This window comes from Sarcophilus harrisii, chromosome 2 (assembly GCF_902635505.1).
Source record: "Sarcophilus harrisii chromosome 2, mSarHar1.11, whole genome shotgun sequence".
In the NCBI taxonomy this organism is placed as follows: Eukaryota; Metazoa; Chordata; class Mammalia; order Dasyuromorphia; family Dasyuridae; genus Sarcophilus; species Sarcophilus harrisii.
In genome coordinates, this window is record NC_045427.1 from 245,629,050 (window position 1) to 245,653,768 (window position 24,719).

Below are 24,719 nucleotides of genomic sequence, written 5' to 3' on the forward strand. Positions count from 1 at the left end.
ATGCTGTCTCCTTCCTCTGGAGCCCAGTAAGGAAGGAAGACCAAGTACTTACCAGGTACAATAAGTGGGATCCCCCATCTGCTATACATGGGGAGCAACACTGGGGCCAGGGGTTAATGAACACACAAGCCAATCATTAAGCAGCAGATTATTGGGCAAGAAGCAAGGAGGGGAGATGATGGGAACATCCAATTTGGACATACCAACCTCTCCCTTTTTGGCCAAGCAGATGCAAATCACAATAGCATTTAGTACTTATAATAAAGCCCATCTGGCAGGCAGCACCTTTAAAATGTTCTGGCAATCTCACCGTGTTATGGGACATCTATCTTTTATGTGACTAATCCATGGGACTTCAAGTTATCTTATCCTTGAGCCTTGCCTAAACATAGGTATGTCTAACTGCTTTCTGGTGAGGAAACATTGAGGACAGGGCGAAAGTGACAGTGAATTAGCTCCTATATCTGGAAATAATCCTATGTAATCCAAAGGCAGGATTTAGGGGAGTTGCTCCAGGAACAGGCAGGAAAAATGGTCAGATGGTAAATAGTGGTAACGTATGGTAGGGTAGGACTGAGGGAATAGAAGAAGAATAGGAAATAAATATGTATTACAAAGACCAGGAAATAGCCTGTTCTTAATGGCACATTGCCAGCTGAGCTGGTTCAAATGACAAAGCTGGTCAACTCTGATGGTGTCTTTAGTCCCTGGAATTTTTATTATGAAACAGAACACCTCATTGGGCCAGGAAGTTAAGCCGGATCTGGTTTGTGAGGGAGAATTATAGCAGCTTTTGCTGCCCTTTCTTAATCATTCCCCTCTCCACCTAAAAAGCAGATTTCTTCAACACTCTCCTGGCTTCAGGCTCACACAGAAATGATTAATTATAGACTCAAAGTCTTAGCTTCTTGAAAAAAAAAAATTTATTTGGCCCAGAAATTTCCTACAACCAAATGGACTCAAGTATCAAGGTCAAGGCTGGAAAGGGTGAGATAAATTGGGTTCCTGGACACTAATCAAGAAGATAGGCAACTAAATTTTATATCCTCACTAAAAAGCAAACAAGCAAATAATTAACAAATGACAAAAAAATAAAAAATCCAAACCCTAAAAAACCTGAATTGCAGAGGTTGGTTGATAATCTGCCTAGACTGTTAAAGGCATAAATCATCACCACAACTTGGGACCAAACAAGCATGGGTTGGAAAGACTTAAATAGAATCAGTTTTGTGCTTGTGATTCTGAACATCTGAGGGATGATTTTGTTGTTGTTATTCAATTTTTTTTATCTAATTGTTTTTTTGGGATCAAATCTATGGTGTCTAGATACATTTCTCTTGGGAATGAGTCACAATTCACACCCGCCCATTCCCGGAAAAGAAATGAAAGAGAGGACATAGCCAAATAAGGGAGAGTCCTGCTTCAACAGGCACTGGGGAGGTGGTGGTGGTGGTAGATCTGTCAGAGCTTTCTAACTTCATCTAATCAGACAGAGAAACCTTTTCCCTGATCTTTCCATACAGGGAGAAGAATTCCTCCCTCTCCCAATAACTACACATCAACCTGCCTTCCTGTTCTCCAAAATGAACTATAAGCACTCACAGACCATCCAGAGGCGCTGACAGTTTAAGACTGTGTGCTACTTGATAGACTAGTGTGGGTAACTGCATCCAGGCTCTCCTACTGCCCCATGCTTGGATGGAACAGTTAGACTGCCCGGCTGGGCACAGCTGGCAAATCCATCACGTGTGCTGTCTGCGGAGGTATGGGAGCAGACAGCCAAGTGTCCTCTCTAGCTTCTGGCCCAGGTCCTAGGTTGTTGGCCTGCACAGCATCCTAAAAAAAAGATCCTGAAGAGGGTGCTGCAGCCTGTGCCTGGAGGGAAGGGGGGCAGGGAGCATGCCCTCAGTGTCCTACCTGTGGGTCCTGTGCCCATGCATAAGAACACACCAAACTCCACATGCAAATGAGCCCCGTCAAAGAGAGGAGGGGGCGGTGGCCCCAACTACCAAGCTAACACAATTAGTATCAGAATCAAAACAGTGCAACTTTTTCCTCACATATCCCAGCGTAGCTTCCTCTGCTCACCAGATTGAAGATTACGTTCAGGGAAGACACAAGGCAGGAAACACAGAGGGTTTGTTAAAAAACAACAACAATGACAAGAAAACAAAGAGAAGAAAGCTATTTAGTTAATGCCTTGCCAGTCACTCCCAGAAGGGCTCACACCACTGGTCACATGTCCCAGTCTCATCACAGAGGCTCCTGGACATAAGGATAAGAGAATTTTACCCCATCAGCCTTTGTTTGCTTCATGGATGCTTCATGTACTTTAGGCTGAGCTGCAGCAGAGTCCCAAGAAGCCACCGAATCCGGGGACCTTCAAATATCACACCTGCCCAGTCAGGTGCTCCAAGCCTAAGTGTCTAAAACCAGACAAAGGGAGGTCCCAGAGGTATTCAGGAACCTACTTGTAGCTGGTTTCCATGTGGTATCAAGAGATTGATAATGGAAGCCAGGGAAGAATAAGGAGAACCTTCAGGGTCACCAGGTATGGGTCCACCCAAGCTAAGTCAGCTCCTAGAGATCTTCCCACCCATTGAGACCTCCCCTATGGATGGATTATGCTCTGACATATGACAAAGAACCCCAGATTTGTCAATATATTGAATTCTTTTGTTACTTTTGGCCATATTTTAACAAGAAAGATGGAGGAATCACAATAGAGAGGATAGTTGGATGAGATTAGAGAGAGATGGTTCCACAGATGACAAGATTGGAGTTGTAGTGTATTAATAAACAAGATGGCTACACAAAGTAGAGGAAAGAATGGAGCACCTCTCTAATTCACGCAGTAAAACTGAGGGTAGGAAATTCTATAGACCAGACCACTAATTCTATGTCCCTGCAGACTGTCCATTGATGCCTCAGCCTGGTAATGTATCTTCAAGGGGCCCTGGAAGGAACCTCTCCCAAGCATAGTAATCGTATTTCCTGTGTCTGAAGAAGGTACTTGGGGGCCTCCTGCCACCACTTCCTGGTGGCTGACCAATGAATGGAAAATTCAGCAGGCTGCTCTCAGGCACTCTGTAAAGGTTGAAATTTTGGAAACTATTTTCTTTTTCTTTTTTTCTTTTGCAGAACAAAAACTTCAAAAGAAAACAAAGAACAAATAAAATAAAATCTGAGGTGACCAATTCTCAGAAAGTGCCTCATAAAGACAACATGCAGGTTTACAGGAAGCAGACCAGAGGCAAATAGCTAAGCAGATGAAACAAGGACTGAACATGTGAGAGGCATTTCAAATACCAAACGGCTCTTATGGTTGACATATCCATTATTAAATCACACCAAAAAAAATGGCCCCTCTCTAAAGAAGATTTTGGACTACAAACCTGAGGACCATGTGTTCTAATACTACTATTAACATTAACTCCTGACTCCTATATCAATGCATTTTCTGGATTAAAATAATGCAGCTATTTTGGAACATACCTTTTGTAGTAATAGGCTTGCTGTTTTAAAATGTGGGGCTGGAGGACTAAGTTAATTCCAAGCTTTAAATTCTGAATGGATCCCAAAGTCTCAAAGCTTTTTTTCAGTTGTTCAGAGAAAGCAGAACTACCTAAGACAAACACTTATGAATATTTCCCAAATGAACATCCCCAAAGATTCTGAAATGGGAACTATTTCCCCACTTAATAACTGTGTTTTTCAGAAAAACAAGTGACCCTGGGGACCGGCGGTGCTTTGTTTGTTTCAACAATAACAGATCCAAGCCTCTTCTCTTATTTGTTGTTTAAATCAGGAGCTTAAGTTTAAATTCACTAATAAGATTTTCTCCGGGAGGCCTTTGAGAAAGATTCCACACACAACTAAGGAACCAGCTTCAAATGGATAGGCTGTACTGGGTAAGTTGTTTCGTTTTCTCTGAGGCCCTCAGGGACTCTATTGCTCAGTGAAAATCCCTTTCACTCTGGAGATTCTTATTCTGATCACTTGATGATTCAATGATTCTATCAAAGAATAATTTATTTAGAGATACATCTTTATTATGTGGGTCTTCCCTAACAGTTGAAGCCAAGGTACTGGAAATGCCTAATTTATTGCAGACAGGACGACATGAAAATTCTTACCTGACGCTGAGTTCACGCTGTGGCAGCAACACAGAAAGACAAAATGCAATTGGGGTTACACATCATTAATAGCAACATAGGCATTATTTTGCTTTTCAAAGGCAGAGAAAAACACAAATGAATCACACTACATTTCATGATATCACTCATGTATGACTTTTTCCAATTATGAAGGCTTGGGATTTCTTGGTCCATACAGCAAGCATGGGGCTAAATTCAGCCAAATTCTAGATTGGGGGATCCTTAGTCTAGCATGAGTGGAAGGGAAAAAATTGGCCACTAGCTTGGTCAAGACCCTTTTTGCTTTTGTCACCAGGTGAATTGTCTGGGCGATCCAGATCTCCCAAAATCCAGCTTGTTCTGCCCTATTACAAGTCTTCTGATGGGATAGACAGCAGGACTCAGAATTCTGATTTCTCCAAAAAGAGAAAAATATCTAACACAATATCCTACAATCCTCAGCTGAGATGTCAAGGAACCTTTCTCAAAACCCAGTCAACCTTGAACACAGGGAGGGGGCTATTCTATGAGGCAAAGCACAGCTCATGGTTTAGCACAGAATACAAAGGGACACTCATCTTTCACTGCAAAGGGTAGGAACCACTGTGGCTAGGACAACACGTATCCACAACACCACTCTGCACAAGAGGGCTGCTCTCAGTAAGTCTTTGTGGACAGAATAAGTAATAGCTCAAGGTAGAAAGAAATGCATCAAAAGGCATGAAGAAATCTAGTAAAATGACCCTCCTGTGGTCACTCCTGGATGGCCTGTTCTCAGTATGCTTGAAAGACTTTTTGGAATTCCCTAAATTTAATGTTAAATCTTATTAATTTGACACTAAAGATCTAAGATTATTCAGACAGGTGAAGAAAAAGTTGGGATGGGAGAAGTAGAGAGGCCCATCAAAGCAGGTACCTCAAAGATATCACTAACCCTTTCCACAGATTTTAGAAGAAGGGACATATACCATAAATACAATTTAAGTAAAGCCTGCTCATAAACAAAGGGATGGAGTGGATGAACATGGAAGACCTTGGAGGCAATGTTGGACAATGGAAAGAGTAGCCTCTACTCAATCATCGAGATCTTCATTTAGGTCCTACCTCTAACATTTACTAGCTACAAGGCCATGAACAAATCATTTTCTCTCTCTGGGCTTTCATCTCCATTTAAAAAGTGAAGATAATAAATAACTATAGTACTTACCTCATAGGGGTTTTGGGAAGATCAAAGAAAAAAATTTATGTAAAAGGGTTTTGCCAACCTTAAAATGTTGTATGTCTATTTTGTGATTATGATAATGTCTCAAAATGACACACTTATCACATTATTAAAGGTCCAGATAGCTTTGAGGCTCTGATAGAAATACCCCTTTACCCACTTTTCTCTGAGCAACCAAAATTGCTACTCATGGGGATAAGGCAATTGTGTGCTAGTACACAGGTATAATCCAGAAAACTATATTACCATATTATTAGTCATAATATAGTTTCAAAAGCTATCAGTACAACAAAGAAGCTGTCATTCTCTGCTGTCTCTGAGAGGTACAAATCCCCATGACCAGAGCATGCCCATGAGCACCTAACAGGCAGCAGTGGGTATGGGGAAAGCAATGAGCTCAAGTTTTCCAGAATGTTCATCTATTCTTTTAGGAGGTGGACAGTAAAAATTAACAAAGAGCAAATGCATCAGAACTAAAATCTTCTTAGTGTACCTTGGTTGCATGAATGATGGTGATGGCTCTTATGTTAAAGGAGGGTGGAAAAGACTTGGCTCAGACCTTATTTATTATGTGGAATAGAAAAGCAAAAATACCCTCCGGAGGTCAACAGGGGAAAAGAATGGGCCCCACACAGGTATGAATCAAAGAATGAGGCAGCTCACCATGCCCAAGGTTCAAGCCTCAGTTTTTAATTGAGGGCCTTCTGTTGGCCCTTTTGGCTTATTCAAAGCTCACCTCTTCCAGCTGGCTGTGGACATGCTGAACAATCAGATCAATGGCCACGGTATTTCCACTCCCTTAGGGGACAAGAGGAAGAAAAAGGTGTGTCTGGTTACAAAGTAAGTACAAGGACCAGAAATCAGATCTTTTCAGAGGAAAACTTTCATTACCTGCCTACCCACCCTTCACCACTCATTTCCTATCAGCTGCTAAAATGTCTACAAAAAAAAGTTTCTTTTGGGGTGGAGGAAAGTATCAGGCAAAAATTATTCTTGGTCAAGGATTATGCAAATTCAAAAAGTTTCACTGGCTATTACCTGGGAGGGTTCTATGGGGTGAAAGGCACTGCTTGGATTAAAATGACTGAAATAATTTCCACTTTAAAAAAAAGAGCAAGAGCACCATGCTCTCTCATCCACTCTCCTCTTCCTTATCTAAAATACTTGAAAATAATATAAGTAACTTCTGTCCTTGTGACTTCCAGAAGGAGCCAGAAAAGAGATAGGCAACTGAACAGTTCCACTGAGAAGGTGCACAAACCTTGGTTTCTAGTTTAAGAAAGCAAGAGTGACTCTCCATCTGTTTCACTTTAAGGGCAAACAATGGGGTAACTGATATTCTCTATAGGGAATTAATGGAAACACCCTTTAGAAAGGCATTGGGATCTTTTCATACACAGAGGCTATTATAATATCTTATACAGGAGGACTAGGGGAAAAGCAGGAGAAAGGCAGGGAAGCTTGGAATAGACAGACTCAATTGTTTATAACTAAATGGCAAGTGGTAGAGAGTAGTAGCATGATCACTGGTTAGGAAGAAATGAAGAAGACAGTGAAGAAGCAGCCAAGTTTTGTGAAGAGCTGAGATTATAGTAAGTAGCCCAATGACTGAATACCAGAATAGGTCATTATAATAGCCCTAGTCCCTCTTCAATCCTTGGGAATGCTATGTATACCCTAACTTCTTGCAATACTGTTCCAACCAACACCCCACCTGACAAGTGAGTTGGCTCACCTCGGGGAACTACAATGTCTGCAAGCCGCATAGTAGGTTGAATATACTGGTCAAAGGCTGGTTTGACAAATTTGTTGTACTGCTTGATGACCCCCTCGATGTCCCGGCCTCTTTCACTGATATCTCTTCGAAGCCGTCGTACCAGGCGGATATCGGAGTCTGTGTCCACAAAAATCTTCATATCTAAGAGCTAAAGCAGGAGACTGGCTAAAGTGACATTTTTTTCCTGAGGGACAGCTCAGTAGGATAGTCCACTCAGAGCAGAGGGCAGAGTAGTCAGATGAAGACAGCAATGTGTGAACAATAATAACTCAGAAGGCATTCTTTTTGGTCCAACAAGGTTAATCACTAATAGAAACCCATGATATTCAGACCAGAAGGCCCCAGGCATCCCTGAGGAGAATCCTTGCAAAGTTCATCTTGGGTAGCAGAATTTAGTCTGAAAGGTGTTGATTTTAGCAAGACTAGAAGAAGTCACAAAGAAAAGGACAGGGGTACTTAAAGCTTCATTTCCCTCATCTCTCCATCCATGAGTCACACTTTTTTACTGTAGTGGAATTTCTGGTTTACTTTCCTACACCACATTGATGTCTGAAAGCAAGTCCCTAGAAAAGCTCCTTTATAAGCTATCCCATCAAAATCCTTCTGGTTTTCCTCTAACCATCAGAGTAGTCACATAGTCAGATGCTGGACACTTTCCATGATGCCTGCTGTCTTGTATGGGCTTTCCATTGAGGATTCTCAGTGAACTCTCCTCACTCTTCACAGTTACCAAAGCCTGGCAACTGGCAGTAAATTTCCGAAGGCCTTGGTTACTTGACACCAAAGGTAGATGTGCCCTTCATCTGTTTTCTAGCTTCATGCCCACTGCACACTTACCTCCAAGAGCTGCTTGTCTGCAAATGCCATGATTCCTTCAAAGATGATCACATTGGCCCCATACAGGGTTTTCTGCAAGATAATAATAAACTTGTCAGAGAGCTCCATTAGCTACAGAAAGGGACCTGAAATGAAAAGAAAAAGAGAAAGAGCACTACTGCTAGCACTCTAACTTAAGGCTCTCAATCACCAAATATAATGAAAAAGCAGCCAGTTAAGTCCATGAAACTATTATCTAATCCATTTCCTTCTGGGGCCCTGAAACAACTAAGAGTCAAAACTACTGACAGGTTTGGAGAATTCAGCTATGGCTGATGTTCTATCCTCCTTTACCCTCCCCTCCAAAAAATTCACAAATTACCAAGGTTCATTTGGCTGTAGTAAAGCAGTTTTCAAAAAGAAGGGCATTAGGGAATATATTGCTTTCTGCCTAAAATGAGAAAAAAATGCCAAATGTGACCTAGAGCCAGTGGGTGGAAGCTAGATGGAAACACCAAGAATCAGAAAGTGCATTCCTTGCTTCCCAGGCACTCGATAGCATAAACCTTCCTGCCAGTGGAAAAAATTGGTCTGACCTAGCCATGTTCTTCAGCAACAGATTCGGTTCTCCCTTCAGGATTTCCAAAGTATGACTGGCTATTTCATTCTAGCTCTTAGACAAGGTGACCTGTTAATCCTTGGCAACTCTATCTATTTTTAGGAAGGATCCTATCCTGAGCTCTAGGTCCAGGCTCCAACACAGTTCTACCATATAGGCCCCCATCCCCCTAATTCCTGATCATAACACATATAGAATCTCAAGTCAATCCTTAATGTGCTTGGCACAAACACTATTCCAGGAATTAGTCTGACCCTCAATCTTGCCCTCAGTTCTACCTCTTGTCTTCCAAAGTTTTTAACAATGTCTGAGTTAGAAGGGATTACAGGCCACCCTGTTCAATTTGTCATTAACAAGAATCCCCTAAAATTCCCCCAGAAGGAATCAACTAGTCTCCACTTGAAAACTTTCAGTGAAGAGGAATTAGCCATCTCTAAGGAGATCCATTCCAACCCCACCCTAGACAACTACATCTGACAGGAAGTTCATCCCTAAATCAAGATTAAATCTGCCTTTAAACCTTTGCCTGAGCAAGAGTCTCCCCTACAGCATCTTTGCCTTTTGGAGATTATGATGGTGAGACCTGAGGGTCATGGGGGATATATCTTCCTCTTCCACAAAGTCAAATGTTTCTCTCAGGAAAATGAGACTAACTGGTTCACAAACAAACAAGAATCCACTTCCTTAATCCAAAGTCTTGCTAAAGTCTCAGGCAGACCCTGAAATAGATCTTATAGCTCAAGATGCTCAAGTGAAATCTAATGATGGGTTGGGGTTTTTAAATGGTTTCATTGCATAAGATACAGAGAGGTGCTCAGGGGTTAATGAGTAACAAAAAGGAGTGCTGGAGGGAGAAAAAGCAGGGCCTGAGGGAGATTCAACGACTTCCCATAACAAATTTTCTTTTTTTCCCCTTTACTTCCTGCAGAGCGTGGGCTCTCAGACAAGCCAGGAAAGGCTGCACTAAGTTTAAGAGTATAAATGTATTTGGGAAACTCTGGCACCCTCTTCAGCAGCTTCTGACATTGGCTCCCAATATCAACCATACCCAGTCCTTTTTCCGGCTGTGTGTGGTAAAATCATAGATGGGGATCTTCACACTTTTTCCCTGTTTCAGTTTCTTGAGGGTACAAACGATGAGATCAAAATCGAAGGCGTCAGGATGGTCAAAATTGAAGTCATTGTTGGCTGCCTGTTCCTGTTGTTGCTTGGTAAGTACCTGTCGCAGAGAAAACCTGGGGTAAAGAACTGAGGAGAGAGCGTGCCTTCAGCACACTAGGATGATTTCTCTCAGAAGAAAGACTTTGGAAGGAAACCTTTACTTGAGGTTTCTGCTGAGGAAGAGAAAAAAGGCATCTTTTCATAGGATATTATCACCCACAACACCTACTATGGGCCAGAGATCATGGTAAATGTTATCTCACTTGATCCTCACAACAATCCTGAGAGACAGTTTTAGTATCCTCATTTTACACACGAGGAAACTGACGTTCCCACATGAGTCACACTGATAATAGCTAAGGCAGGATTCAAACTCAGATCTTCCAGACATCAAAGTCTAACAACCTATCTGATACATCAGCTAGATGCCCTTCTTTCTGATGAAAAACTTAAGCAATGAGCCCAGGTACTCCAAGAAAGACACCACTGTCTTTTAGTTGTTTACTTGGTTAGTGCAAGGCAGGGGAGAGCCAGGCATTATCCGCTCTTGGGCAAAGAATGCTGCCAGAAAGCAAACGAGAAGACTGGGCCAGAACCCATCATTCCTGAGAGGACAGGCAGAGGAAGGCTGGTATCTGAAGCCTGCTGTTTGTATTCTCCAGGACTGAGAGACTCCCGTGCCCTCCTAGGCAGGGACAGCTGTCTCTCAACACAGCAGGCTAAGGGCACGGACCTGTCTGGCACATTGGCTAACATGGCCACCTCACTCCCCACAGCAACCAGCTTTGTATAGGGTTATAGGAAGATACCTGCATGCGCGTACTACAAAGCACATGACAAAGTGACACTCTGAAACTGGTTTTCTAGAATGGAGCAGAGTAAAGTCATATAAAGAAGGACTGAGTCTCCAAGAAATCAAAAGGATTAGTGGAGAAAACTACAAAGCTGGCCATTTATAAAACTGTAAATGACTTGGAATAGCGAGAATTCAAGTAGAAATGAAAATTTTATTATTATTATTTTTTTCCCTTGAGGCAACTGGGGTTAAGTGACTTGCCCAGGGTCACACAGCCAGGACATGTTAAATGTCTGAGACCAGATTTGAACAGGTTCTCCTGATTTCAGGGCTGGTGCCTGTGAGCCATCTAGCTGCCCCAAATACAAATTAAATAATATAAATGGAAGTGCTCAGAAAAAAACCCAACAAATCAAAACAAAAATGTAGAACACAATTTAATGGGTTTTCTTTTTCCTTTTATCCACTGCCTCCACATGTTTTTCATGTGATATTACTTTATTTCCCCAGTTCCTAAATATATAGCAACAGCCATTTTTCTCTTTCTAGTTATCCAGGGCCCTAGACTTTTTTCTCAACATCATGTTAAGTAGGAGTAAATCACAAATTCCCTATGTCTCTGATTCTTTACCAAGGAAGTAGACCTATTTGAAAGGGCTAAACATGACTTACTTTGTAGAAGGAATCCATGGACAGCAGGACTACCCAGGGGACATCCAGAGCTTCAATAATCATTCTGGCCACAGTGGTTTTCCCAGAGGCACTACCTCCACCCAGGCCTGTCATGGAGAAGAGTAGGTTATATAGGAGGAATGAACTTTATTTCTTTAATTGAATCCTCACCTCTGTTCTAATGTCCAAAAAATGGCACAGCTCTTGGAAGACCTGACATAATTCCATTTTAGACCCTTAAAAAAAAGGCCTCTGAACATGAATCAGTATCTAAGACGACAGTTCTTACTCTTGGGGTACCTTAAGCAGGAATGAAACAAGGTTCCTATATCAGACAGACTCTAAAATCAGAGAATAAAATGTCAAATATTGTCTGGATGAGTAGATAAACAGAAATCAGAAATGGATATGACTTTCAACAAGCATAGTGTCTCAATTCTTTCCTGGAGTCTACCAAAGGGTTTCCCTATTACCAATATGGCTATAGAACAGAACACTGATGCTCTAGGCATTTGGTGGTCTTCCTGAAAGAATAGAACTCCCAAAGACATAAGAACCCAGGACTAACAAACATTTAAATTCCAATCTGTGACAATCTGGCCACAGCAATGTCCATTGTAAATTTGCCATAAGTATTTGAGACTTACCAATGACAAAAGCTTCCTTTGACTGTGTCCCATGTTCATTGTACCAGGGGGGCCGCCCAGCTGTGTAGATTGTCCTTTTGCTGGTCCGCAACAGGGGTGGCTCAGATTTACACTGGCTAGTGGTCCGTTTCCGTGGTGATCGGCCTGTGCCCACAGGAGGAAGAAGTCTATCTAGAGACTCAGCACTGCTGTTGTCAAGAAAAAAAAGCAGGAAAATTCAGATGAAGAATCACTGCAAAGGAGAAGGAGGAAGTCTCCTTTCAACAGTCTGATACTTTATGAAAGTTTCTAAGAAACAAACATAGGTTAGCTGCCTACTTTTATTCAATCTAATTTCATTGGGGCATTTCTCTTAACTCAAAGATACTTAATGGCCTTAATTAATCATTTCTTTTGTCTACAACTTCATTTAAAAATCTAGTTTTGGCAAATTCATTTTAAAGTTAAGAATCTGAGTCATAGGTTATTAGAGATATGCCCATAAAATCATATGGAATAAGAAATTAAGGTCCTATTTAGAGACATGAAAATAGCTATCACTATATTTGGAAACTAAAAAGATTAAGTTATATGTTAGAATCACAGATTTAAAGAAAAGAGGCACCATTTTTAGTCACTTGAAAAAAATGCTCTAAATCATTACTGATTAGAAATATACAAATTAAGAGGTATCACTTCACGCCTCTCAGATTGGCTAATGTGAAAGGAAAAGATAATGATAAATATTGGAGAGGTTGTGGGAAAACTGAAACACTAATACAGTATTGGTGAAATTATGAACTGATCCAACCATTCTGGAGAACAATTTGGAATTATGCCCAAAGGGCTATCAAATTGTGCATACCCTTTGATCCATCTACTGGATTTACATCCCAAAGAGATCATAAAAAAGGAAAAGAACCTCCATGTGTGCAAAAATGTTTGTAGCAACCCTTTTTGTAGTGACAAGGAATTGGAAACTGAGTGGATGCCAATCAGTTAGGGAATGGCTGAATTAGTATGTGAATATAATGGAATATTATTGTTCTATAAGGAATGATAAGCAGGCTGATTTCAGAAAACCTGGAAACACTAACATGAACTGATGCTAAGTGAGATTAGTAGAACCAAGAGAACATTGTACACAGCAACAACAAGATTATGTAAGGTTCACCTATGATGTACATGGTTCTTTTCAACAATTCAGGTGATTCAAGGCAATACCAATAGGTTTGTGATGGAAGGAGCAATCCATATCCAGAGAGAACTACAGAAACTGAATGTGGAACAAAGCATAGTACTTTTACCTATTATTTTTTGTTGTTGTTTGTTTGTTTGCTTGTTCTCTCTCTTTTATTTTTTTTCCCCCCTTTTGATCTGATCTTTCTTGTACAGCATGATGAATTTGGAAATATGTAAAGAAGTGTACATGTTCAAACTACACTGGAAGGGAGGAGAAAAGTTGGGAGAAAAGTTTGAAACACAAAGTTTTGCAAAGGTGAATATTGAAAACTATCTTTACATGTATTTGGAAGAATAAAAAGTTATTATAAAAAATAAAATAAAGAGATATCTTAGGATAATTCAATCTAATGCTCTCATTTTACAGATAAGGAAACTGAAGCCTGGAGCGATTTTTCCAGGTCCACTCTAAGTCTAATATTCTTTCCATTATAAAATCCTGATTCCTAGAAAGATATATAATGACTAGTGGTAGAGATGGCTCATGGATAGGAAAGAGAATCATACTGCATAAGACCTTTGAAATTTTTCAAAAGGGCTTTCACACATTTGTTTCCTCTGGCACAGTAGAACAGGACATTAAGACACAGGAGCACAGAGTTCTAGTCCTTCCTTTCGCTTCCTGATTAGCATGGTGACCTTGGGCTGGACCTCAGTTTCCTCATCTACAAAGCGAAGTAAAGAGTTAGCCAGCTAAAGACGTCCCTTGCAGCTACTTGAAAACAGTCACCTCGCACGGACTTCCTCAGATTTGATCTTAGCCTTCTGTTCATCACTGGACAACAGGCAATATGATGACCACAAAAAAATACAAGTAAGAACATTATGGTAACAGTCACAGAATAAAAATCTTGGTCACAGCTAAATTACCACCACTATTTTCATAATCCAGTGATATTTCTTTCTTGGGTTGTGTTAGGTTCTGTTTGGAACAGACTACAATGGCACTGCTTATGATCAAAGCAGCCTGTGTACTGAGCCACCACAAGAAAGGAAGTAGCAGAAGTCCCTCAGCTGCCTGCGTATGGACAAGTTAGTCTACTTCTAACCTTCTGAACTTGTCAGAGAAGCACAGCTGCAAGCCAAAGGATTAAAAAGATCAGCAATTCATCCTGGATTTGAATAACACCAGCTCTGCAGTTCCCTCTCTCCTTCCCTCCCTTTGTAGCACAGGCCTGGACAGAATGGAGCATTTGCACTGGGCCTACCACTCTAGATCAAGGAACTTCCTATCTTCCTCCATTCTATTAGCATCCTTTCCCCTCAGGGCCTCACCCCTTCAGCACTACCCATCCACAAAGGACTCTTATTAAGAGGGTTAAACTGGCTCTACTCTTCAGTTTTCTTCAGAAGTTTGAAGGTCTCTCTTTCCCCCTTTCTCTGCATCATCTCCCCTGCCTGTAGCTGGAAGTAGGACTTTGCTTTTTAGGCCTTTACCCTCACTGGGAAGTTGTCGATTCGACATTTTCTCCTATACTTCGTTCAGTGACAGACACAAAATAGTTTTATATTTAATTGCTAGAGACTTATGTTTGTGTAGTAAATGACACGTAACTTAGGAAAGCAATTCCTCTTCGGGCTGAGCAGACAAGGCTCTGACCTCAGAGCCAGAAGACGATGGACTCATGCTGTGAGTTTTAAGGATTACTGTTCCATAAGTCTCTGGGGACAGCCCAAGATGTTTTTGTTTTGAAATGCCAATGTTCCCAGAGGCTCCCATTGGGAACTGAGGAAGAGAGACAGTGAGCTAGGTGGGGGTCTGGGCTCCTCAGAAACTGGTGAGTAAAACAGAGGTGCCATCACATTTTATTATACATCTTCCATATATTTGGGGGTTTAAGAGCTAAGAGACAAGACAGATAATTTAGATCAAAGTTTAGGCAGCAGAAAAAAATATCCATCAATAATATCTGATGAGAAAAGCCCTCTGCCCCCATCTCCTTAAGAGAAAAAAACAAAAATATAACTACCAATCCTATCACGGAGAAAATGGATGAGCAAAATCAGAGCAATTAGTCAATATATTTTGCTCTGTTGAACCTCTGGTGCCTGTGAGGCAGCAATTAACTAGCAGGCACCATTCCCAAAGGAGGGCTGACATCAGTGGTGAGGCTGGGACATAAACAAAGATGTTCTGAGGCAAAGATGATTGAAGAGTAGATGTTTTGTAATCAATATGAGGAGAAAAGAAAATAAAATTTATTCCCCTGAATGGGATAAGGGGAAGGAAAGGACAGACGCAGGACAAAGGTAAGCTAAGTAATTTGCAATACTGATCAATGACTTAGTTGCTGTGGGCAAGCAGGCTGGCTCTACCAATTTATAGTAAATACTCCCCAATCAAAACTTTACTGCACTTATGTAGACAGTTCAGGCGCTGATTGGTTTGGTACATTTGCTTTTCTCTGTTACAAAGGATGGTTGATTAAGGGAAGGTGAATGGGGTAATAGAAATGATGGGGGTAAAAAGCATTCATATCTTGGTGGCTATCATATTTATTTTCATGGAATGGGGCTACATGAAGCACCAACATCCAAAGATACTTCACTAAATCAAGGGGAACCCTCTATTTTGTTAATAACAGATCTTCTTTCACAAAATCACAGAACAAGAGTTGGAAGGAAGCACAAAGATCTCAAGCTGTGTCTAAATAGGAATCCCCAATGACCAATGGTTATCCAAGTTGTCTGAAGATCTCCAGAGATGGAGAATTTGCTACCTGTTAGAGCAGTCCTTATTAGAAGGAAGCTTTAAAACATAAATAAAAATCTATCCTTTTGAAACTTCCATTAATGACTCCAAGTTTGTCCTTTGGGCAGGAGCAACTAGATGATACAACAGATAAAGTGCCCATCTGGGTCCAGAATTGGGAGGATCAGAGTTCAAATCTAATCTCAGACACCTTCTACTTATGTGATTCTAAGTAAATCACTTAACCTTGTTTGCCTTGATTTCTCAATTGTTTAAACAAACAAACCAAAAAAACCCAAACTAGAGAAGAAATGGCAAACCACTCCAACATCTCTGCCAAGAATACCTTAACAGGGATAAGGAAGAATCGGACATGACTGAAAACGAATCAATAACAACAACTTAAGTTCCCCTTCAATTTTTTTTTTTTTTCTGTAAGTAAAATATCTTTGATTCCTTTAAGCAATTCTGCCATAGTGTTCTCCAGGTCCTAGTTCAGCCCCTGCCAGCCAGGCCTCTTGTATGCCAATGTTTATCAACAAAGTGAGGAATCCACTCTGAAATCTCTAAATCAGGAAACAGAATCATTTAAGTTTAGAGTCTGGGAGGGCCTCATAAATAAATAAGCTCAATGTCTTCATTTAATAAATGAGGATCCAGGGAGGTCAAAGTATCACCCCAGTTACTGCCTTACAATATGAGAAAAAAGTCTCTGACTTCAGAAACACTATTTAGCATCAAACCAAGATCTTCTTTTCAGCCTCTTCTTCACTAATCCATTTACTATTATTATTACCACCGAAATAAATGCAAAGAAATGACTACATCCCTTTGTGAATGGCATCTGCTTGAATTTCACTGGTTAATGTGGTCAGTTTAAAGACTTAATTTATAGTTAACTGAGGACTAAGAATCCAGTAGAAAAAAAAAATCATCTCTCATCTGATAACCAATCATTCTTTAAAGTCAACCACCAAATCTAAGTGTTTCTGTTTGTTGAGGGTTTTTTTTTCTCCACACAAGTTTTGTGATGGTCTCCCTCTTATTTCCTTGTCTTCATGAGCTTATCTTCATTATCATCCTGTATTTCCTTTCAAAGACTACCCCAACAGCAGTTCATCTTGATATCTTGTAAAGATGAACGATGGTGGTCTTACTTGAAATCTGGTCAGGCTTCCACAATTTATTTAATAGAAAAATGAGGCTGAAGAAAATACGAGAAAGCATTCCTATCCAGAGACTTATAAACCTTCAAAATCTTACTATTTATTCTGGCTACTAAATTTTTCCTGGGCTTCTGTCTTCTCTCCTCCCCACATCAGTTACAAAGTTTTCTTGTGCCCTCAGATAACAAAACTCGGCCTTATCAACTCATTGGGGGAAAATTTCCCTTTCTGTGGAAAAAATGACATGAGGATCTTTTCTTACCCCCATTTACAGTTCTGCAAAGATGTTTCTGCCCCTGAAAAAGAAACTATATACAAAAACAAAACAAGCAGTAACAGCTACAAGAATAATTTACAATTAACAAAGATTAGCACTGAAAACAAAGCTACCCCTGACCTGGAGAGTCAGGGATCTTTACCTGGCTGCTGCCTGTTTGTTTATGGATTTCCATAGATACATTCATACCAGCAGATCCTAGTGGCCAGCACTCCAATTGGTTTGCTTTGAAGTCAACAGCAATAAAAACAATAAAACGACTCTGAAACTCACCTGCCTTCAGCTCCAAGGGCCCAGCACCCTGATATCCTGATCCCGGGGTAACCAGGAGGGCTGCTCATTCCCCAACTTGTAGCAATCCCAAGACAATGACGTGGATCAATGAGGATGCTGTGAATATCACTGTATCTATCTGATGTCTGACTCCTAAGTCAGATGCGAGAGAATCTACTTCTAAATTTCCCAGTTCTTTCACCAAGATCTATAGTTCTCTGAGTTTGGAATGAGTTTGCCAGAAGAAATCTGGAGAAGTTCTTAGCTGATTGGGCTGTACCTCCATGACTAGCTATTCTAAAGGTGAGACTTGAGGGAATGATTCAGGAACCTGAATTTTGAGGAAGGTAGAAATTTGAATTTTCTTTAAAGTGCAATTCAATGTTTCTGATGTGCCGGATGTAAGGGCAACAGGACCCACGTTAGGAAAAAGCCAGTACGTGCTGCTCTGACTTCAATGCCCTGCACAGGCCAACAGGATAAGAGGATAACTTAGCTAAGAGATTATGTTCATTACTTGATATTAATAGCACTGACTTTGGTTTAAAAAAAAAAAAAAAAAAAAAAAAAACACAACCAGCCCAACAACAAACCAGCAGCACCTCACAGAGCTGCCCCTCTGGCTGTGACCTGGCTACAATATACTTTGCTCTGGGTCCCCCCCACCCTCCAAAGACTCTGCTCTGAAACGTTCTGGTGTCTGCCTTTAAGCAGTCCCAGCAGACACGCTCATTTTCTAGGAAAGGGCAAAGACTGAGGGGCCTGATTTAGTGGCCAGCCCTGGCGTTCCCAGGAAGAATGGAGGGGCCTAAATCCCACCTGGTGAGGCTGCCCATTTCCTGAAGCTCTGCTCCACCCTTCAGAAGCAGGAGCAGGCAGAGCTGCATTAGCACCAGGCAAGCAAAATGGATCAACATCAGCCCCCAGGGCTCTCTCCCCTCCCTCCCTCCCTCCCTCCCTCTCTCCCTCCCTTCCGCTGACTCCAGCCTTAGCAGGAAGCTTTCCACTTCCCTAAAACAAATAACAACAACAACAAAAAAAAAAAAAACCTGTGAGAGCCAAAGTCCGGCCAGCAGTGCCCCATCAAGGGGCACTCTGTCAGCTCCTCCCTCTCTCCAAGGTGCTTCTAACCAGGCATAAACAAACACGAAACTCTATACTCGAGGCTTGGGCAATGTGGCAACTAATAATAACTGCTGCCCTCTCTCTCCTTCTTTTCTCCTTCCCTGGTTTTGCTCTCCTCAGCCATCCTGGTGCCAAGGGAACTGAGTCTGCAGGGCTAAATTAGAGGCAGCAGCTAAGCTCTCCTGGAGTCTAGCGCACTTGGCCCAGAGGGCTGCACCCCTGAGCTGGCAAGTCTTCGGCACTCCAGAATAGGTTCTGGCTAGAGTGGGCTCTAGCAAGTGTCAGGAGGAACATGAGCATTCTCTGCACCCCTTTCAACGAGTCGTTTTTATTGGAGCTTTAATAATTTCTGGATCCCCCTATGCAATCAGCCTTATCACTACCAAAATGAACTTCCCCCAGTCCCCTCCCCACTATAGCAAAACAACAGAGTGGATTATCAAGCCTGTAAACACTATTCCACCCTGGTTGGTCCCCTGCCTCTCTGCCCAGAGAAGAAAATAGGTTTCACTGTCTACTGGCCAGGACCATTAGTGATTTTTCAATGACTCTAGCCAGATTTCCTTATAGTGATTTTTTCATTTACATCCATGAAGTCATTTTGGATACTTAATCTGCTTATTTTACTCTGCATCAATTTATACAGTCTTTATTATGTTTTTGATGAATTTATAATGAATATAATTCCTCATAATCACTTCGAACTACACAGTAATATTTAATTAAATTCGCTGTTCAGTCACTCCCTAATCAATGGGTATCTACTTTACTTGTTCTGTTTCCAGAAAAGTGCTTCCATTAATATTTTAGTGCATATTAGAACTTTGTTTCTGTTTTTGAATTTACTATGTTCTATATGTTTGTTGTATCATCTAGATCTAGATCTGAAACTCCATAAGTAGTAAAGAATTTCTATTAGCTAAATTTTCTCTAACTCACTTAACCCCAACCACAAGGTATTTTGTTCCTATCGACTAGAGAACAAATGAATGAAACTAGGATACTGGGGTTTTTATTATTCCTGTCTTCTGTTGTCCTATCATGAGGAGGCAGTGATATGCCAAGATGAGATGAAGCTTGGAGTTTGACTTAAGTGTCGCAACAGGATTAATTTACTAGACTCAATGAATAGCTACTGAAGGGCTATAAAACTGTGCATATCCTTTGACCCAGCAGTACCACTACTGGGTCTGAATCCCAAGGAAATCATAAAGGGGGGACGGAGGGGGGGAGGGAGGAAGAACCCACATGGGTGAAAATGTTTGTAGCAACTCTTTTTGTGGTAGCAAAGAATTGGAAAATGAGTAGATGCCAAACAACGGGGAAGGGCTGAACAAGTTCTGGTATATGAAGGTAATGAAATATTATTGTTGTATAAAAAATGATGAACAAGCTGATTTTAGAAAGGCCTGGAAAGGTTTACATGCTGTTGCTGAGTAAAACAAGTAGAACCAGGAATACGTTATACACAATAAGATCAAGAATGCAATAATCAATTATGAAAGACTTGGTTCTTCTCAGTGATTCAGGGACCAAAGCAATCCCAATAGACGTTGGCCAGAAAATGCCATCTGCTAAGGAGACTAAATGTAAATCCACAAATGCTTTGTTCACTACATTTTTTTTCTCTCTCTCCCATGGTTTTTCCTTTTTGCTATGATTTTTCTCTAAACTTACTACCAAAAAAAAAAAAAAAAAAAAACAAAAAACACAACAACTTTATAATCTAAACATTTAGTCATTTACTTAACACATATTTATTTGTAGTTCATATTTATGTGTAAGACATTATTAGCTGATAAGAATAAAAAGAGAAAAGCTGAATCCTGTCTTTAGGAAGGTTCATTTCTACCAGAGGAAACAACTTATGTAGAAACAATCTATATAGAAATTAAAAAAAAAATACCTACAAAGTAAACGATAGGTGGCAAGAAGAAACTCGTCAAACAAAGGCTCTTTGAGGTGAGCCCTGAAAGAAGGCAGTCTGTAAATAAACACTTTTTAAGTGTTAGGTACAAAGTTAAGTGCTAGGGATACAAACAAAAGCCAAAATCTTATTTGCCCTCAAAGAGCTCCCATTTTAATGGGAAAGACAAATATGGAAATAGTTTGGCACACATAAGGTACAAAGTACCCATAAAGAGAAGACGGAACATCATTTCAGAGAAGACACTAGCAGAGACTAGGGATTCTAAGCCAAAGAGGTGAGCAGGTGCACTCTGGGTACCATGGCCAGCCCACACTACTGAGGCTCAAGGGAAGGATAGACGGTTGTGGGTGGGGAACAGCAAGCATGAAAGCTTGGCAGGCTTTGTATATGTATGTTACAAAAATCATGTGAACTCATCTGGAAAAACAGGTGGGAATCTGACTATGAAGGGCTTTAAATGCCAAAGGCAAGAGTCTGTATCTTATCCTTACCATCAGAATTTCTTGAGTCGAGGAATGACTTATCAGGCCTGTGCTTTAGGAATATTAATTTAGCAGTTGTGAAAAAGGAACTGGAGAGGGAAGACCAATTAGGAGGCTAGTGTATTCAAAAGTCCAGACAAGAGATGACGACTAACGGGAGGAACTACATGAATGGTGAGAATAGGATGGCTGCAAAGAATGCCCAACAGTCAGGGGAATTGACTGAAAATAAGGTATGAGTGAGAATAAAGAGTCAAGGATAATTCAAGGATAACCTGCCTGACTGAAGGGTCCCTCAACAGAAATAGAGAATTTCGGAAGGGGAGTCGGTTTGGAAGGAAATGAGTTCCATTTTGAGAAGATAAATTTGAAATGCCTATAGGACATCTAGTTGGAGTTGTTCAATAAGTATCTGGTGATGTGGGATTGAAGCTCAGGAAAAATTAAAATTGTAAGGCTGGAGATACATAGAGATAGATATATAGAGTTATACTTAGGTATACTGACACATAAAAATATAGATGCATCACACATGGATCTACGTGTGTGTGTGTGTGTGTGTGTGTGTGTTTTCAATTCCCTGAATAGAAATGATAGTTGAATTCATGAGAGCTGATAAAATCATGAAGAGAATGTGGAGAGAGAAAAGGAAACAGCCTAGGATGCAATCTTGGGGGACGTTCAGTGTACGGGACAGGGCATGATCCAACAAGAAAGACTAGAGAATGGCTAGATAGGGAGGACAATCAAGATCAAAATGTCACAAAAACCCAGAAAGGACTTCGAATACAGGAGTCGAAGTTGGACAACAGTGTCAAGAGCTGCAAAGAGGTCAAAAGATGACTTGAGAAAATCCAATGAAGGGTAGGTATGTGATGCAGTGGATAGAGCACTAGCCCTGAAACCAGGACGACTTGAGTTCAAATCTGGCCTTAGACACTTAACACTTCCTAGCTACGTGATCCTAGGCAAGTCACTTAACCCCAATTGCCTCAGCAAAAAAAAAAAAAAAAAAAAAGAGGAAGAAGAAGAAACCCATTGGATTTAACAACTGAGATCATTGGTAGCCATAGAGAAAGCATTTCCCTTGAGTAATGAGATCCAGAGACAGACTGGAATAAGTTGAAAAGTCAGTAAGAGAGGAAATAAAGACAAATAATATCGATGGCTTCTAGGAATGTGATTATGAAAGGAAAACAGCAATCAAATGACAGGTGACAGCCTTCAAAATTTTTTAAGGTTGAGGACATGTTTTTGTTTTAGCAGCAGGTACCAATAAATAGCAGAGCCAATAAATAGTAAGAGATTGAAGAGTAAAGAGGAGGGGATAGTTGAAAAGGTAAACTGTAGCAATAGACGGAATAAAGAGCATAAGTGGATATCCTGGTCTTACAATAAAGACCATCTTTTTGAAAGAGAGTAGACCAAAGAAAAACAGAACTGGGATTCTCTAGGGAGTGTATTTCATAAAACAGGGAAGAGAAAGCTCAAGAAGAAATGTCTATTTATTCAGTAAAAGCATGAAGTAAAATCCTTTGCTAAGTGGAAGGGGTGATATGGGAGGCTTTAAGCAAAGAGATTTGAATATACTATCAGGGCTATGGAGAGTGAAAAACAATTAGTGGAGTATAAAAGTATAATAGAGATCAAAATAAAAGACTGCCCTACAGTAGTGAGGACCTAGTTGAAATTAATTAACCTAAATTTATGGTGGATCTAGTTAGCATAGTTGCTATCTCCTCTAATGCTGGTTAGTAGCACAATAGGAATGAAGAAATCAGGGTTAAGGCTTGGCAAGGACAAAGGAATGAGAAATTCTAGAATTGAAGACCACAATAAAATTGGAAAGGAAAGCTCTTGTAGGAGTGATAGCCTGGAAGAGCTCAGAGGAACGGAAGGACAGAAAGTCACAGGGGAGATGAAGAGTTCTGAGAGAAATGGGGAGGGATAGGTGGAAAGAAAATAACCAATTTTAAAAGAATTCTCTCCATTTCTCTTGAACCCGATTTTTGTTTTAGTGACCCATTCACAAACACTGAACTAAGGTAACTGCAGCATCAGGGGTCACGGCATCCCTAACTCCCAGCCTAATTCCTTAGATATCCATTTCACTGTCCTTTTGAATCCCCAACCCTTGGGAATGCATATTTCCCCTGAACTGATGAAGGATAGATATACTTCACTCATAAAATTTCTGCAAAGAGACTTTTTCAAGGTAGAAAATGGTTGGGATGGATGGGTATAGGGAAAAGACAGAATAGAAAGGTGACAGAGTGTATGCTTTTTTTCTCATTGTTTGGGGCTTTGTTACTATATTTTAAAATATTTCCCCATACTATGTTTACATGTACAATACTATGTTTATATATACAATATGTATAATATAATAATATACAATTATGGTATATTTTATATTTTATTTTTAAAATAAATTTTCTTTTTTATCACTTGTAATCCCCTAGTAGGTTCTATGAGGAATCCCAGGGAATGCTTTTCTCAGAAAAGTCTCCCAAAAAAGTGAAACAGAATGGTTTGTAAAACTTAAAGTGGTACATACATTTATTGTTCTCATTATTATTAGCAACAATAATAATAGACATTTAATGGACCAGATCTTGAACTTATTTAATTTTTTTTAAAAACCCTACTATAACTTTTCTCTCTCTCTCCCTCTCTCCTCTCTTCCTTCCTTCCTTCCCTTTTCTTTTCTTTTGAATTGACTTGAGTTTTCATGGCAGTAAAGAAATCCCAATGAGGAAACTCCCTTTATTCTTGGAGTTTAGGCTTAGTCACCTGGAGACACTAAGAGGTTAAGGGATTTTTTCAGGGTCACACAGTCCTAAGTATTAGAAGCAGGACTTAAACATATATCTTTTTGACTCAATAGTGAGTTCTCTAAGTCACCCTTCTCTACCACCACTTTGCTTTCTTTTGAGGTAATTGGGATGAAGGGATATGTACCCGAGGTCACATTTGAACTCAGGTCCTCCTGATTTCAGAACTGGTGCTCTATACACTTCACCACCTAGTTGCCCCATTCAGCAGCCCCTACCATCTCTTTTTGAATCGAAATCCACATATAAAGAAAGCCATTAACTTACTCATTCATCAAATACACAGTTTTTTCTTTTAAATACTGACTAATATACTTCTGTTCAGTTATATAAAATAACAAGCAATGTAGCTGCCAGGAAGACTTGGATTCAGGTCCTGCCCCTGACACATACAGAATATAATCTGAGGCAAATCATTTAAGCTTTCAATGCTCCAAGCAACTCTCTAAGACCTGAAACAACAAAAAAGGGGCCTCCTTCCCAAATAGATAGGAGGTTTTTTTTCTCTAAAGTTCCCTTTATCAATGAAATCACAGGACCAGTCCCTATTTTTATTTCAGCAATATAGTTAGTATTCAGCACCATAAAGGAATAGCTAAATATCTCAATGTACGCAACAAATGCTCCATGTTTCCCATCTCTATACTCAATAAAGCTATGGCATTATGAAGAAATTAAAAGTGAAATAAATGCATAAGCAGTATTGAAAGAACTGGTTGTCTTTGTTGTCCCTGTTCCCTCCTCCCCCCGCCCCCAGCTTTCCATTTCCCTTCTCTTTTTCCAACCTGCCAATTAAGAAGATCCACAAACTGAGTCTAGACTCAGGACCCCAAGGGAGAGACAAATCACACTCAGTCTCTGGAAGACTTAACA

At 40.4% G+C, this 24,719-nt stretch overlaps 1 protein-coding gene across 5 annotated transcripts in view; it reads right to left on the minus strand.

Annotated features, from left to right (window-relative positions):
* UCKL1 (uridine-cytidine kinase 1 like 1) overlaps positions 1 to 24,719 on the minus strand; it is a 33,970-nt gene that overhangs the window by 4,866 nt on the left and 4,385 nt on the right. Inside the window, exons 1-8 of one of the 5 annotated variants that reach the window (XM_031951827.1) lie at positions 17,476 to 17,982; positions 11,847 to 12,034; positions 11,200 to 11,306; positions 9,619 to 9,789; positions 7,973 to 8,044; positions 7,094 to 7,283; positions 6,095 to 6,156; positions 2,061 to 2,080 (exon numbers count right to left, since the gene is read on the minus strand). In XM_031951827.1, coding sequence (XP_031807687.1) covers positions 2,061 to 2,080; positions 6,095 to 6,156; positions 7,094 to 7,283; positions 7,973 to 8,044; positions 9,619 to 9,789; positions 11,200 to 11,306; positions 11,847 to 12,034; positions 17,476 to 17,543 — 878 coding nt within the window. In that variant the 5' untranslated portion in view covers positions 17,544 to 17,982. Of the gene's footprint in view, positions 1 to 2,060; positions 2,081 to 4,136; positions 4,154 to 6,094; positions 6,157 to 7,093; positions 7,284 to 7,972; positions 8,045 to 9,618; positions 9,790 to 11,199; positions 11,307 to 11,846; positions 12,035 to 17,475; positions 17,983 to 24,719 lie in introns of those variants that run through there. The other 4 variants (XM_031951828.1, XM_031951826.1, XM_031951824.1 and 1 more) reach the window with 4 other exon arrangements.